This window comes from Cladophialophora bantiana (genome assembly GCF_000835475.1).
Source record: "Cladophialophora bantiana CBS 173.52 unplaced genomic scaffold supercont1.43, whole genome shotgun sequence".
Lineage (NCBI taxonomy): Eukaryota > Fungi > Ascomycota > Eurotiomycetes > Chaetothyriales > Herpotrichiellaceae > Cladophialophora > Cladophialophora bantiana.
Window position 1 is genome coordinate 1,101 of NW_015971617.1, and position 14,924 is coordinate 16,024.

At 43.7% G+C, this 14,924-nt stretch overlaps 3 protein-coding genes across 3 annotated transcripts; 2 read left to right on the forward strand and 1 right to left on the reverse strand.

Moving 5' to 3' along the window:
• Positions 1 to 6,172: 6,172 nt before the first annotated feature.
• Z519_12807 (uncharacterized protein) lies at positions 6,173 to 7,042 on the forward strand (the record flags this gene model as incomplete). The annotated part of the gene is made up of 3 exons (XM_016770512.1): positions 6,173 to 6,199; positions 6,264 to 6,500; positions 6,644 to 7,042. The coding sequence occupies 3 exons, from the start codon at positions 6,173 to 6,175 to the stop codon at positions 7,040 to 7,042; spliced, it is 663 nt and encodes a 220-aa protein (XP_016613255.1).
• A 720-nt stretch (positions 7,043 to 7,762) lies between these two features.
• Positions 7,763 to 10,330, forward strand: Z519_12808 (uncharacterized protein; the record flags this gene model as incomplete). The annotated part of the gene is made up of 1 exon (XM_016770513.1): positions 7,763 to 10,330. One exon carries the CDS (start codon positions 7,763 to 7,765, stop codon positions 10,328 to 10,330), a length of 2,568 nt encoding a protein of 855 aa, XP_016613256.1.
• Positions 10,331 to 10,803: 473 nt separating this feature from the next.
• On the reverse strand, positions 10,804 to 12,591 carry Z519_12809 (uncharacterized protein; the record flags this gene model as incomplete). Its single annotated transcript, XM_016770514.1, has 1 exon — positions 10,804 to 12,591. One exon carries the CDS (start codon positions 12,589 to 12,591, stop codon positions 10,804 to 10,806), a length of 1,788 nt encoding a protein of 595 aa, XP_016613257.1.
• Between the last annotated feature and the right edge of the window lie 2,333 nt (positions 12,592 to 14,924).

Below are 14,924 nucleotides of genomic sequence, written 5' to 3' on the forward strand. Positions count from 1 at the left end.
ATCGCTAATAGCCAGCCAGCCGACGCTCTAGCTCAGCTAACTCGGTCATAAACTCAGTAGCCTCAGCACGCACTTAGGCCATACGGTCGCACAGCCTCCGGGCCCTCTCCGTCATTCTCTCACGAGCCTCACGGCAACGACTTTCTAATTCCTCCTTCTTCTATTCTAGAGACTAAAACTCCTCCTCGGAATATTAATCATCACACTTTATATTTTTCCGAGTATACTCACTATAGCGAGAATTACCTTTTAGAAGGAAGTAGACGGAGGACGACCTAGTATAATTCGAATAAGAAGCTATAGTTAAGAGACCTAGGCGTTTTATCTTTTTAGTAAGAAGGCGGCGCTTAAGGGAACGTTAGCGGGAAACCTTACGAATATCTAAGGAAGAAAGAAGGGAAGATATTCTTAGACTTAGATAAATTTAAGCCGGGTAGTGTCCCGCTTTTATATTATCGCTAAGACGAACTCTTAGAATAAGAGTCTAACCGAAGGGAGAATAGTGTTAGATATAGTCTTACGGAAGACCGACTACGAGTCGTACGAGCTCGACTCACTACACTCGTTGAACACTTAGAAGGATTTACGAAGGAGTAAGGCTGGGTTATGTGATATACCCTGTTGGCTCTGTTGGCCCTGTCGGCTCTATTAATAGAGCGCACAGAGCGTATAGAGCGCATAGAGCGCGAACATTATATATACACCCTCACTACCCTAGATAGTTGCACTCTCTTCGTAGCTAACTTATATTATCTACTGAACTATATAGTTCTTAGTAATAGAGAACCCTACTTATATCTTATGTCTTCCCTAACCAGCTTATACTATCTTAGGATTATTGCTGAGAACTCTAACCCAGTTAGGATCAGTAGGGATCCTTAACACTTTCTCACCTCTTAGTTAGATAGGAAGCTAAATAACGAGTAGAATTTCTTATCCTAGTTAATTTAAACTTATTTATCGACTAAGAATCGTCGATCGAAGACTAATTTCTAAGAAGTAAAGAAGATATTTTAGACGATAATAAGTATCGATTTAAATATTTACTCTTTTAAGTTTTTAACGTTAAAGAAGAGTTATAAGCTACGGAAATCTTTAAGTTCCGGAGCTATACTATATTAAATGATTTCATTCTAAATAGCTTTAAGATAATTAACTTATAGAAAGTACTAAAGAAGTTATTAACGCTCTCTACTATTAAGTTGAGCGCGAGTCTCCGCGTATAGAGCGAGACTATTAAGTTTAGTAAAGTAAGAGATAGCGAGATAACTCTAGATAAGAGTAAAAGAGATCTATTTATAAATCGCGGATAAGATTATCTAATTAATCTAGCGAGTTATATTATTCTAGCTAAGATAGTTATTAAATCTAGATAGCGTACGTAAATAAAAAGAGAAGAAAACTAAAAGCTAAGTATTTTTAAAATAATCGACGTAACTAAATTTATAATGAATCACTTTATATAGTCGTACTTTACGTACACTATACTAAGTTAAAACTAAAAGAGAAAGATAAAGATCGGCTTATAGATTAGTAATAATATAGAGACTAAGAATAAACTTAATACTATATTTCGTAAAGACTAAACTAATAAGAAATTTTATAATATTATTAAAATTAAAGATTATTATTAAATTAAGATAAGATTTTAGAGACTCGAACGTAGAGAGATAGATATAAATTTTTTTATCTAACGTCTTTAAATAAGTTCTTAGAAATTACGCCTTCTAATCTTAGGCTTCTTAATAATCGAATATTATATTAAACGAAGAAAATATTATATAACTAAGTATATTAAGTATAGTGACGAGAAATTTATTAACCGCGTTTAGAGATATATAATGAGTAGATCTATAGAGATATTATTAAGTCGTTTCGAGATACTTATTATTACTATATTCATAGAAATATAAAAGCTCCTTAATAATTCGTTACATAATATCGATCTCTTCCTCGTTATCCTCGTCTATATCTTAATTATTTTTATTTTCATTATTTATTTCTTAATCGTCTCTATCTTAGTTATCTTCGTTCTAGTTATTCTCGCCCGCGATCTAGTTAATATCTTAGATATCGATATATTTAAAGATCACTAAATCTCGTGTCTTTACTTCTAGTATTATACTATCTTTACGTAGATTCGATAACTTATTTCGAGAATAACTCTCGTTAGATTTATTTAATCTAGTTTATATAGATTAATTTAAGAGTAACGACGCTCTCGAGAAAGACGACTAGAAGAGTTAGTGTAAAGAAATTTTCGAAGATCTAAGAGACTAAGGAACTCGAGATAATAAATAAAACGAAGAGAGAGAGTCGATATAAAATAACGAAGATCGAGAGAATAACGGAGATCTATTATTAAACGAGCGAAAGATATAAAGGTTTTCGAGGGGTGGGAGTAGAGCGTCATCGTAATAATCGAGAGTATCGTTCGGTTCGAAGAGAGAATTCTAGATTAATTAGTTAATAAGTTAAGACTATTAACGAAGCTAATATACTAAGAGAATAATCTAGAGAGAAAGAAGATATATTAGTTATTCTTCGAGATAAAGAGTAATTTAAGAAAATATAAAAATAACTTATTATCTTCTAGTTAGCGTCGATCGATATAGATAGACTCTTTACTTAGATATTCTATCGAGAATCGGTTAATCGCGATAGTTCTTCGACTTTAGCTTATATTAGAATACTATGAGAGTCGTAGATAATCTAAAGTTCGGTTTCCCTCGGGAGCGAAGAGTCGTCTTATTCTATACGTTTTTTCTCGCGCTAACGTTAGGTTTTTACTGCACGGCTAGCTCGAAGTGCCTCGTTATTCCGGTACTTACGAGGCCGGCCACCTTTATTCTTCGCTATACTACTCGCTATACTTCGGGAAATATAAGATTAAATATATAGCGTGAATAGAAGAAAGGCGGTGACTAAAACCTCGAAGAGATCTAGTGTTAATCGTAATAAGACTTTTCCTAATTAAGATTTTAGTTATAATACTTAGTAGAAACATAAACTAACTACGAAATGCGGCCTACTTTATCGCTCGCCAACGATGCCACATTATAAGAATATTAATATCTAACGATTAAGAGTTAATTATAGGCCTCTAAGTCGTCTACCTTTTAAGTTTTATCTAATAGGCTATTGTGGTGATGGAGTAATTCTTAATCGTAACTAAGGTCTAACCTAAAGGCTCATTATAGAGTACGAGTCTTCGCTGTAATTCTTAATGCCGTCGGTGTATCTATTCGTCTTCGTCGTCGAGTGTATCGAGAGGGTTAGCTGCGCCTCGCTCGGAAGTCGCATCTGCTTCTCGCTCTTCTTCGCGCGAGTTGCTCGGTATGGTTTAGCTCGACGACTAACCCACGGATATATTCCCCGACCGAGAGCGAGTGGTTATCCTCTCGCCGGTGAACATCCTGCGTATCTTACGCTTATCGCTTACTCCGACCGACTTAGAGTTAACGCTTTAAGAATATTAGAGATTCCTTAGTAAGTAGGTAGAATCTAACGATAAGCGTATATATAAGATATCTCTATAGTATATGATCGATACTGTACACGACTTAAAGCGTAAGAGAGGAAAGAGTGCGCCTTCTATGCGGGGAGTGTACTAGTAATAAGGATGCACTCCCTAGGTCGCATCTCTTAGCTGGTGACCTAATTATTCTCCGATGTATTAGGCGTCCGTTCTTCCGATATTTAGCCGGATTCGTAATAAGGGGCTAACTCGAAGCTAGCTTACCGGCGCCGGTGCCGTTACTAAGGCGGCGGAGGTAGCGGCGGTAGAGTAGGCTTAGCGCCTTCTTACGCGGGTTCTTCTTAGTTTTTTTAGCCGGGCGAGACGGCGACGGGGAGCGGCGAGCTAGTAGACGGTTAGTATACTATACGCACTATGATAGCGTAAGTATATACAACGTTTACCTTCATTAGGGGGGCGACGTTCACCACCGAAGCCACTAATAATAGCGCTAGAGCCGGGAGTAGAAGAAATAGCGGGGATAATAATAGCGAAAGATACTTAAAGCGATTAGTATACGATAAGTATATATAACGTATAAGACTCACTAGTGAAGAGCTTAAATTAAGTAAGTTAAAAAAAAAAAAAGGAAATTTAGTGACGCGAATTAACTATAATATAATACATTAGTATAAATAGAGCGTATATAAATAGTAGACGAAAAGCGCTTATAGAGAAACGGATTAAGTAATACGAGAAAAGAAAAGATCGAGAATCGATGGTCGCAACGAAATATTTATATTATAGAAGAAGTAGATATATTATTCACTAATATTCTTTACTCGCTATTTAAATATATGCGACTCACGAGTAGTAAAGATATACTATTATCCTTATATTATTATCTTCACGCTATTATCACAGTATAAATAGATCTATTTATGACATTCATTACTAACATTATTCACAGCGTATATAAAATAAAATAAGGCTAACGTATACGAGACTAAATATATAAGGCTATACGGCGAGGCTAAGAAGTAGAATTATCTTAACTAAGTACGTCGCTAAGGTGAAGTACGCACCGACTCGATGGAGTACACTGCCGTAGATAGTCATGGAAGTATATACGAGACGGGTGCGACGAGTATACTACTCACAGCTTCTCGGGGACGAGAAGCCTAAAGGAGGGGGCAGTGTTACGGATTCGGCTAAACATCGGAATAACGGACTTCTAATATCTTAGATAACGATTAGACCACCAGCTAAGCGTTAATGCGACTTAGGGGGTGCATCTTTATTACTAGTATACTCCCCGCATAAGAGGCGTATTTCTTCTTCTCTTATACTTAGAGTCGTGTATAGTATTAACTATATACTATAGAGATATCTAAACACCCTTATCGCTAGACTCTACCTACTTACTAAGAAATTCCTAATAGTTTAATAAACGATTTATATCTTATTCTTCGTCGAGTGTTAGAGCGTCGATAAGAAAGCGTACGATTACGAGACGATATAGTTTAACTCGCTCTTAGATTAATAAATAATTCTATAGAAGATAGATAAAAGAATAGTTCTTCTTAGGCGACGAGGAGCGTAAGACTCGTAGAAGATAAGATCGTTTCGACGTAAAAGAATCGTTTAGAGAGACTATATATCGCTTAGTAGTTTAGGCTAATATAATAGATAACGTTCGATAATAAGAGAAAAGATAATACGCTTCTCGTAAGACGATAAGTAGATAATATAAATAAACTATAGTAAGAGATAAAAAGCTTCGAGAATAATAAGAGATAGACTAATTTAAGAACGTGTTTTCGTCCCCTAAGAAATAACTAAGTTCTTATCTAAAATAGAGATATATAAAATAAGAAGATCTCTTAAGACTTAGATAATTTATTAATTTTCTTTCTTCGCGGAACGACGTAAATAAATAGCGTACGTCGTAGCGAAGAATAATGAGGAAATTCGTTCCCCGGGGGAAGGAACTCGAAGGTCCCTTAAAGGGACGAGAACTTTCGTTCCCTAGGGAAAGAAGTGAAAGAAGTTAGTTTACGATTCTCTAGGAATCGCCGCCTCACTATATCTTAGTTCACTTCGTTTACCTTTCGTTCCCCGGGGGAAGTCTTAACCCGATACTCCGCCCTTATTTTTCCCCCTAAGTATAAATAAATTAGATTAACTAGTTAGCGACCTAATCTAATTCGCTAAGAGGTTAGGTCGCTACCTTTCTTAATTCGACCTAACCCGACCCTAGACTAAAGTTCTTCTTATATAGTTCTCGGGGACTATTCTTTATATAATTAATAAGGAATTAAGTTACTAATAGAGAGGACTTCCTTAGGTTAAGTGTGCGTATTAGAAAGAGGCTATGTTCACCGCCGTATAAGTTAATATCTATGGCTAGTAGCCTCGTCTTAATTTAGTATTAGTGCCGGTCTATATGTGTATAGATTCTCTAAAGATTATCTTAGTCGATTCATTTAGACTTCGGTAAACGTCACTAACCCTCCGAAGTTTCCGAATATTATATTTATGATAGAAGGTAAATCTTACGTTCTTAACGTCGCTAGAGTCGCTTTCTAACTGGTTTTATAGTACTGAGTAAGCATGGTGACTGTGGGAATCAATATACTGATTTAAATACTAGCTAAACGGGTCACTCGGAGTTAGAGCTATATTGTGGTGATAATTAACTACCTTATTAACATCATGGGCTTCCCCAATGCGGCGGGGTTGGTAACGTAGCATTCAGGCCTTCTCGATCAAAGAGCATCGCTCGAATGGATCCGGACCAATATAGCCAGCTTTCGCGGCGATCCGACTGCTACGACACTGTGGGGTACAGTCAGCTGGCTCTCGTTCGACCGGCGATGACAACTTTGCTTACTATGAGGACCCTATAGCGTGCGGCTTCTTTATGCAATCCGGAAGAGCACTATCCAACACTGCCAATGCCGACGTCCAAGGGACCAACTTCACATTCGTTGCGCTCAATCTCGGTTGCGATTACCAAACAACAAGATTGCTGAGTTGGAATGTATGCATAGTGTCCCTGTAGTGATATTATCGAGAATTTCGTCAGTCAGTATCAAGATAATTTCGGCACAACCAACCCTCATCATGCCCCAATCGCTTTCACTCCGATTGCAGACGAGGACATCGTCTTGAGCAATTATACAGCGAGACATCAAGCTGGTCAAGTTGCAATGGTGCCGGCAACCATTTACAACCGCCAATGAATACGGGTCTCTGGCACCGTATCCGGTGCACAATCTCACTCCAGATCCAAATCCGCAGGCTGCATTGGTGGGCACCCTCAACACCGTCCGTGGCATCTTCAATTCGTGCCTGTACCGAAACAACTTGAACATCCCCACCTTCCGCAATGTCTATGGCGAAAACCGCTCCAACATCAACCCGCTGTGGTGGATGGGCGCATATCATGTGTCAGATCTGGCGATGATGATTGGGATTTATGGCATTAGAGCTGGACAGCCGTCGCAGCTTGAAACCGAGACGAGCGCCGCAATGCAAGATTATGTCCATACCTTCGTCAAAAAAGATGCGACCAAGGGTTAAGGAACGTAAATTGAATGTCATATGATCACCGTGATGGCGGTACTTAAATGATCTTGGTTGGAGCTGATAGGAAAGGTCTTCAACGACTAAATGGGACCATGATCGAGGGTGTCTGTTATGGTGAAGGCACTTGATTTACCTATAATAGCACTCCATGAGTTCGATGTAATGTATGGAGGTCTTAGCTGCTCGGCAGAATCGTGTAGTGCTTCGTCAGGGATCCTGCGGCGGACTTATCTCTAGTGGTCATCCGGTACGCTTTGAGAGTGATTTTGCGATAATTCAATGGCGCTGTTGAAGTGAAGTTGATTGACATTAGCAATGCATAAACAGAACACGTAGATTTAATACAGCTATCGTCCCGGAATCAAGACTGAACCAAGATTTGGAGGCGGAACTTCGGCTGAGGGCAAGCTGGCAACATGTTTCAGCGGGGAGTTTCGCTTAAAGGATCAATAGGATTCGTTTTAGTCTTCGTCGTCCGCAGGTGGCCGAAACTCAAGAGGCGCAGTCACTACCTAGGTACGAGGTACAGTCGAGGCATTGGCGCCCATCGTTCCAGATTCCTCCCCGAATCAACTGCGCCTTTTGTTCTCGCAAATTGATAGCAATCCATACCGTTAACTCGGTCATCATCGCGATATGCCTGTTTCCTAGATGCAAAGACGATAATGCGGCAGTGAGTGGCGTCCCTCGGGACATCACTCTCCTCCATCAACCATGGGTGACAAAGGCCAGTACCAGCACCTGCCCATCCCTACCTATGAGGAGGCTACTTCTTCTCGTCCGACTTCCTCCCAATCGAGACTCGGCCCTGAAGAAATAAGCGATGATGCTGAGAGGCAAGGCCTTCTTCGAACCTTCGGAAATTATCACCCTCCGACCGTCGAGTCCGCGCGGCCGAGTGTCGATTCGCTCGATGGGATCGAGCAAGATGGCGAGGACGAGGTGCGCAGAGAGATGCAACAGATGGACGTGGAAGACCCTCAGAGCGACTCCTCCCACCGATCACTGCTTCGATATCGCCTATCCAAGAGTTTCTCGAACCTGACCAACTCATTCTCCTCCCTAAACCTCCCTTCCGTCCGCCAATATCTCTCCAATATTTCATGGCCGCGCATAAACTATCAACAGTTTGATGCAAATCGCGTTGTCATTATCGGGCGGCTCTTTGGTGTTTTCTTGATCATGGGTGTTCTCTATGTACTTATAGCGTCGGACGTTCTATCATTTACAAAGAATCGCATGGGCATGGGCCAGATATACGACCCTGAGTCTATCAGAATATTCGTACAGAACCATATGAATGATCATGGGCACATGCAGAAATATCTGGAGCACATCACGGATTTCCCTCATATCGCAGGGACCGAGGGCAATTATGTGCTGGGAGAATGGGTGGCGGAGCTTTTCAAAACGGGTGAATTGGAGGACGTCGAAATGGAGAGATACGATGTTTATCTGAATTATCCACGGAAAAACGGGAGACGGGTTGCCATCGTTGAGCCGGAGAACATGAAATGGGAGGCTAAAATCGAGGAAGATCAAGAGCGGTCTTTGGTGTTTCATGGTCATTCAAAGTCGGGCGACGTGACTGGCCCCCTGATATATGCAAATTTTGGGTCGAGGGAAGATTTCAAGACGCTCGAGGATGAAGGCATATCTGTGAAGGATGCTGTTGTGCTTGTTCGCTATTATGGCTCCCAGGGAGACAGAGCATTAAAAGTGAAAGCAGCAGAACTTGCCGGTGCTGCTGGATGCATCATCTATTCAGATCCTGCGCAAGACGGCTTTGTTCAAGGGCCGACCTTTCCAAATGGACGGTTTATGCCACAAGATGCTGTCCAGAGGGGCGCTGTCAGTCTAATGTCTTGGATTGTGGGAGACGTCCTCACTCCCGGATGGGCGTCCACGCCCGATAACAAGAAACATCTGAAACCGGAAGAGAGCGCCGGTCTCAACAAGATTCCTTCCATCCCCATCTCCTGGGAGGATGCAAGGCATTTGCTCGAAGTGCTCAGAGGACACGGCAAGCAGATGACGGATAGCTGGCAGGGAGTTCCTGACTTTGAATATTGGACGGGAAATCAGGACTCTCCACAAGTCAATCTCAAGAATCTTCAAGATGAAGAACAGAAGCAGCCCATCTACAATGTGCTGGGCAAGATTACAGGCTGGGAGCAGCCTGAGAAGAAGATTGTGGTCGGCAACCACCGCGACGCATGGTGTACTGGCGCAGCCGACCCCGGCAGCGGCACCGCCGTCATGCTCGAAGTCGTGCGCATCTTTGGCGAACTGCGTCGACTAGGCTGGCGACCACTCCGCACGATTGAATTTGCCAGTTGGGATGGGGAGGAGTACAATCTGATCGGCAGCACCGAGTATGTCGAGAACCGGGAGAATCAATTGCGCGACGACGGAATAGCCTACCTCAATGTCGACGTCGGAGTCACAGGAGTTGATTTCCACGCCGCCGCCTCTCCTCTTTATGAGCGGCCCCTTCTCCATGTAATCAACCGCGTCAGTGACCCCTCCACAGGCAAATCTATCCGCGAACTCTGGGAGTCGGGTAGCCGCAGCATTGAGGGCCTCGGCGCAGGAAGCGACTTTGTCGCCTTTCAAGATATCGTCGGCACCTCTTCCATCGACATGTTCTTCAAGGGCGCCAAATTCCCCTATCACTCCTGCTATGATAACTTCGAGTGGATGGCCAAATTCGGTGATCCAGACTGGACATATCACAAGGCCATGGGTGAAATTTGGGCTCTCCTCATCCTGGAGTTGGCTGACAGACCGCTCCTCCCGTTTGACATCAGCGCCTACGCGAGAGCTATTGCGAGATATGTCGATGACCTTGACGTGTATGCAAAAGCTGCACCTCCTGCATCCCACACAAATACCCTTGATCTGTCCCCTTTGCGGAAGGCGTCAGACATTCTCACTCAGGAGGCTCTGCGCTTCCACAGCTTCGATGCATCCTGGCGTGACTTCATCTTCGGTTCTGGGGGTTTCGAATCCTCAGCAATGGGCACCGCCCGCTTAGAGCACAACAATCGTCTCACACATTTCGAGACGGATCTTCTCGACCTTGGCGAGGGTGGTGGATTGGTTAACAGAACCCAATTTAAGCACGTCATATTTGCACCACAGTTATGGAGTGGATACGACGACGCCACGTTCCCTGGTGTGAGGGATGCCATTGACATGGGTAACTGGGAGGCAGCTCAAAGGGAGGTGGAGAAAGTGGCGCGCATTTTGGAACAGGCAGCAGGGAAGCTGAACGCATGAGACGAGCAGGTTCAGTGGCGTGAAAGAACGAAGGAGAAATAAATTGCTTTGATCTTGAGACGGGACAACCAAACATTGGCAAAGCTCGCCAAGTTTCTCCGAAAGGAAGACGAGCAGGATGGGATCGTCATATGTTGATTTTCTGACCTTTTCTCCTGGTGTTTATTGCGAAAGAGCAGGAAGCAGGACAAAAGATGGCATGGCGTATGAGCGATGATGTGCATGCCTCGGAATAAAGCTGACACGGTTTGATTGCGTGTCTTTCTGTACGTGGGTGTCTAAGAGCACTACTGGTCTGCGAAATTTTGAGCTGCTCGTACTGCCGCAGGCAGAGATCAGGATTCAGCACCCCGGCCAAGGCTCGTTCATACATCCCTGCTTATTGCGCTTTCTCATGTTGATGTGTATCTACAGCCTTCGGATTGAATATACGCCTTTTGGTAGCTTTCTGAGCACCCTCCCTTTCCCACCGTTCAAGCCTCTCTCTTGAAACTCTTCGCCAATGCCCAAAAGTTCTCCATCTTGGCCCTACTCAGCACGTCCTTCGCCTGGGCATCCGTCTCGCACACTCTCGCTCCCAGCCACCTCTTGAAGTTCCTCTGTTTCTCCTCCCCCTTGAATATCACCTCGCACTTATTCGAGCTCAAGTCCTTCAATTCGCCATTCTCGTCCTCGGCCTCGAGCCACTTTGCAAGAGCTTCTCGGTTACCCTCTTGCACAGAGCGGGGCGCTTCCATCTCGGTCCAGCGAATACGGTTTTGCATCAATTTTTCGTAATTCCTTATACTGTGTTCGCCACCTTCGACCACCACCAGGTTCATTTTGGGGTGCATGATGACTACTCCCGTAAGGCTATTCTGGTCCGCGTTGACGGAGACTTGGTATCTGTGTTTGCCATTTGCAAGGGAGTCAATCTTATAGACGCGGATGTGAATCCCGCGGGCTGCATCTTCAGCTTGCTGCTTTGCGAGCTTTTCGGCACGTTGTTCTTTCGTCAATTTACGGGCCAGGTTGGCTTCTTCGTGCTTTTGCGCTCGTTCGGCAATTTCCCGATTCACCCGAGCTTCAACGGCCGTAGGATCTTTGACGGCTTCCTCGCCGAGCACGCGCATCAAGTTGCCTTTTTTCACCTTTGGTGGGGGGGGTGGGACAAGGCCTAGTCGGATTTTGGCTTGTTCTTCCTTGAGTTCGGCCATACGTCGTTGACGGCGGAGTTTGGCTTGTTCCTTTGATGTGAGATACATAGGTTTCATGGGCGGGTTATTTTTTTCCTGTGGTGGCTCAATGAGCACGGGGTGCTGGATGTAGACTGTGATGATGCTGTCTGGGGTATCAATCTTTAAGTTTTCCGGGTCGGAGATGGCATCGTAGGACTTGCCGTTGATGAGACCTTCATCCCACCATTCCAGGTTGGGAGGGGCGGGCACGAGGAACGCTTTCTCGGTATCAAGATCTTCTTCTAATCCGGCCTGCCTTGCCCGCTCCGCGATTTTCTTCTTCATAGCTTCTAGTTGCGCTTGGCGTCGGAGTGCGGCCGCTTGTTGAATATATTTGCCCTTCTGATTAAAGATTAATTGTCGCGAATGTCGACCTTTCGCCAGGACATTTCGGGGTCCCAAGCTCGCATCAAAATACGGGTTGTCTTTGAGTTCTTCCATTGAGGGACCTGAGAGGTCCAAGGTTGCCTTCTGCTGCACTGGAGCGGGCGATTCCGTTCTTCGATTTCCCATTGCAGTGGCGAACTTCGGTTGCGGTGTCCGTCCCTTGCTCCTCTGCGCATCCTGTTGCGCGTCCGCCAGTAAGTCAGGGTGTATACCAATGTTCAGCCCCCCTCGTGCTCTTGACATGTCGTCGTTGTAGATTGGCGCCGTGTAGCTTGTCTGATTCTTCTGTTGAGTCTGCGCCGTTGCCCGACCAGTCGCTGCTGCCACGCGAGCCCTCATCTGAGCAATTCTGTCTGTTGCGTTAAGAGCAGGGGCGGACGTTATACTCGCTGTTGTCGCAGGTGACGCTGTCGCCGCCCCGGCCTTCATGGCTGCCAGTTTCGCTTTCAGTTCGGCCGCTTTGGCTGCAGCCGCAGCTTTAGCTCTGGCCACTATCGCATCGGCATCTGGCTTGGCTCCCGTCGGCGTAGAGGAGGCGGCTGCAGCTGGAGTGGTGGGATGAGGAGAGCCATTGTTCGACCTGGCGCGTTTCTGGCTCTCAAGTTCATCGTCTTCCAGGTGAAGCCTTTTCAGCATATTGCTCGGTCTTGCTGTCATTCTTGAAGTTTGAAAGAGGAAGACTCACTAGGAGCGAGAGACTGATTGCCCTCGCACTTGCTACGAGCTCACGTGAGGTGATGCTTAGGAAAGACGAGCGGATCAAATTGTGATGAAAGTCTGCCCTAAGGTTAAAAGCCTGTCGGCGCGATGCGGAGAAAATTGTGATCATGCTAAGCTAAGGATGTCATAGTTACTAGCTTTTCTGAGTACCCCAGTAACCCTAACCCTAAACTCTCGGAAGGTGTTGCCGCTTTGTGCAATAATATCTCAGCCTCGCGCTAGCGTACTTCAATTTCAGCCTTAAATTTAGTGTAAGCCTTAGATCCCTTTGCCTATGTCAAGCACGCTAAGAATTCCATACTATAAAGTGCATAGTAGATTTCAACAGATTTCAGAAACTTAAAATTCATAATGGTCTTATTATGAAGAATCGATGATCGCAAGGTTAATTAGCTCACAATCTACACACACTATAATGGAAGAACGTGCTAACACGGCCTTTGATAGGGCCAGCGTTGGAATCCTGGCCCATTTAAAAAGCAATCTCGAGAATTTGAATTTTTCAGACGTCTCGCTGATCTCTTAGACCATAAGTTTCAGTGCAGCGAGTCGAGATAGCATGGAGTTATAAACTAGCCACACGGTCGGATAACCCCTCATCTATGCCTCTGAAGGACGCCATTGTCACGAACCCACCGTTATCCCTAAGTACTCTACGCCCTCCACCCGAATCGGGTGGACGGTATAGAAAGAAAAGGAAAGGATAAGATAAAGGACGGTTGAGGCATAAGGCTATCGGTTAACGCTGCCTTACCCTTTTCACGTGATAGAAAGAGGGGAAGCTATAAGAGTCTCCTCTCACCTAAATCGGCTGAGAGAGAACTCTTCCTTTTTCTTAAGCGTTAAGTCGTTATTAATAGAGCTACGTGAATAGAATAAGGCATTTAGCTACTCTAATTCCTTTATATCTACTGCGTTGCGTAGGTCTCTAATAATTCTCAACGCTTATCTATTACGCAGTGACACTATCGAGCTAGTAGTAGCTATATACGATTCTAGGGAGACCCCCAAAAATCATCCTTACTAGAGTAAGTTCCTACCTAAATTAGGTGAGAATGAACTCCCCATCGCCCCGAGACAATGGGGCGCCCGAGGTCTCGTCGGGGACTGTCGATGAAGACCCTACGACTACTGCGGGCCCTGTAGACCCGCGACACCCCATTTTCACGCCTACGGACGTGAGTGACCTCGAAGAAATGGATGATGAATAATTATAGGCCGAACTATTTAGGCTTAAAAGAGAAAGGACACGGCGAGAATAAATAGATCGAATCCATTATCTACGGAGAGAGGGTACTCTTAGTGTAGAACAGAGATTAATGTAAGAGACTATAGTATATTCTCGAAGTCTCTTACCTAAATTAGGTGGGAATAATAAGCGACTAGTTATAGATAATTTAGCTAACTACGCGAAAATCTTTAAGACGGACCCCCCGAAGTATTTTAATAGAGATAGTTACTAGGTCTTAACCGAGTTTATTATAGGCATCGAGATGTATTTCGAGTTCTATCACTAGGATCTAATAGACCCTAAGGTAGCTAAGCGGGCTATCTAAACGGCGGTAACCTAGCTAGATAGAGAGCCTCGTTAGATATATTATAGATAACGCAACGTGCTCGCTAGTTAGAAGGAATTCCTTACGTTTCTTCGAGGCACCATTAAAGACCCTTAAACTCACACTTTTAAGGTCACTTATGCTGCTTAGTTTAGAAAGTAATAAAAAGAATAGAGTATTCGTTAGTACTTATATAAACTAGAGTAGATAGAGGTCGAGGTGGAGGTATTAAGGCTCACGGAAGTTAAGTAAAAGATGTGACGTTTTCTTTACGGTCTATAGCTTAATATTCGTAACGTAGTTATGGTAGAGCCATAGGAGGTACGTCTTAATAGAGATACTGTCCTTACGGCCGTCTATCGCCATAAGATACGTTTCGCGAATGAGTAAAAGGGTAAGACTAAGGAGAAGGATGCTTTAGGGAAAAGAAATAAGCTTCTAAAGTAAAAGATATCGATGGCTGTAATAGGAAGTGAGAATAGAACTTTCCACTCGAATCGGGAGGGAAAAAATATATCTAGTTCGCTAAACGTATTAGCTAAGCCTAAAGCTAAGTAGAGAGAAAAATTAACGTCCTCGTTTGTTCCTAAGTGCTATAATTGCTATAAGGAAGGGCATTTAGTACGGAATTACTCTGAAAAGGGTATAAAAAAATAGATATTAATGTGGTAAACGTAGCTACCGCATTAGGGTACATTTAGTCTACGAGATACG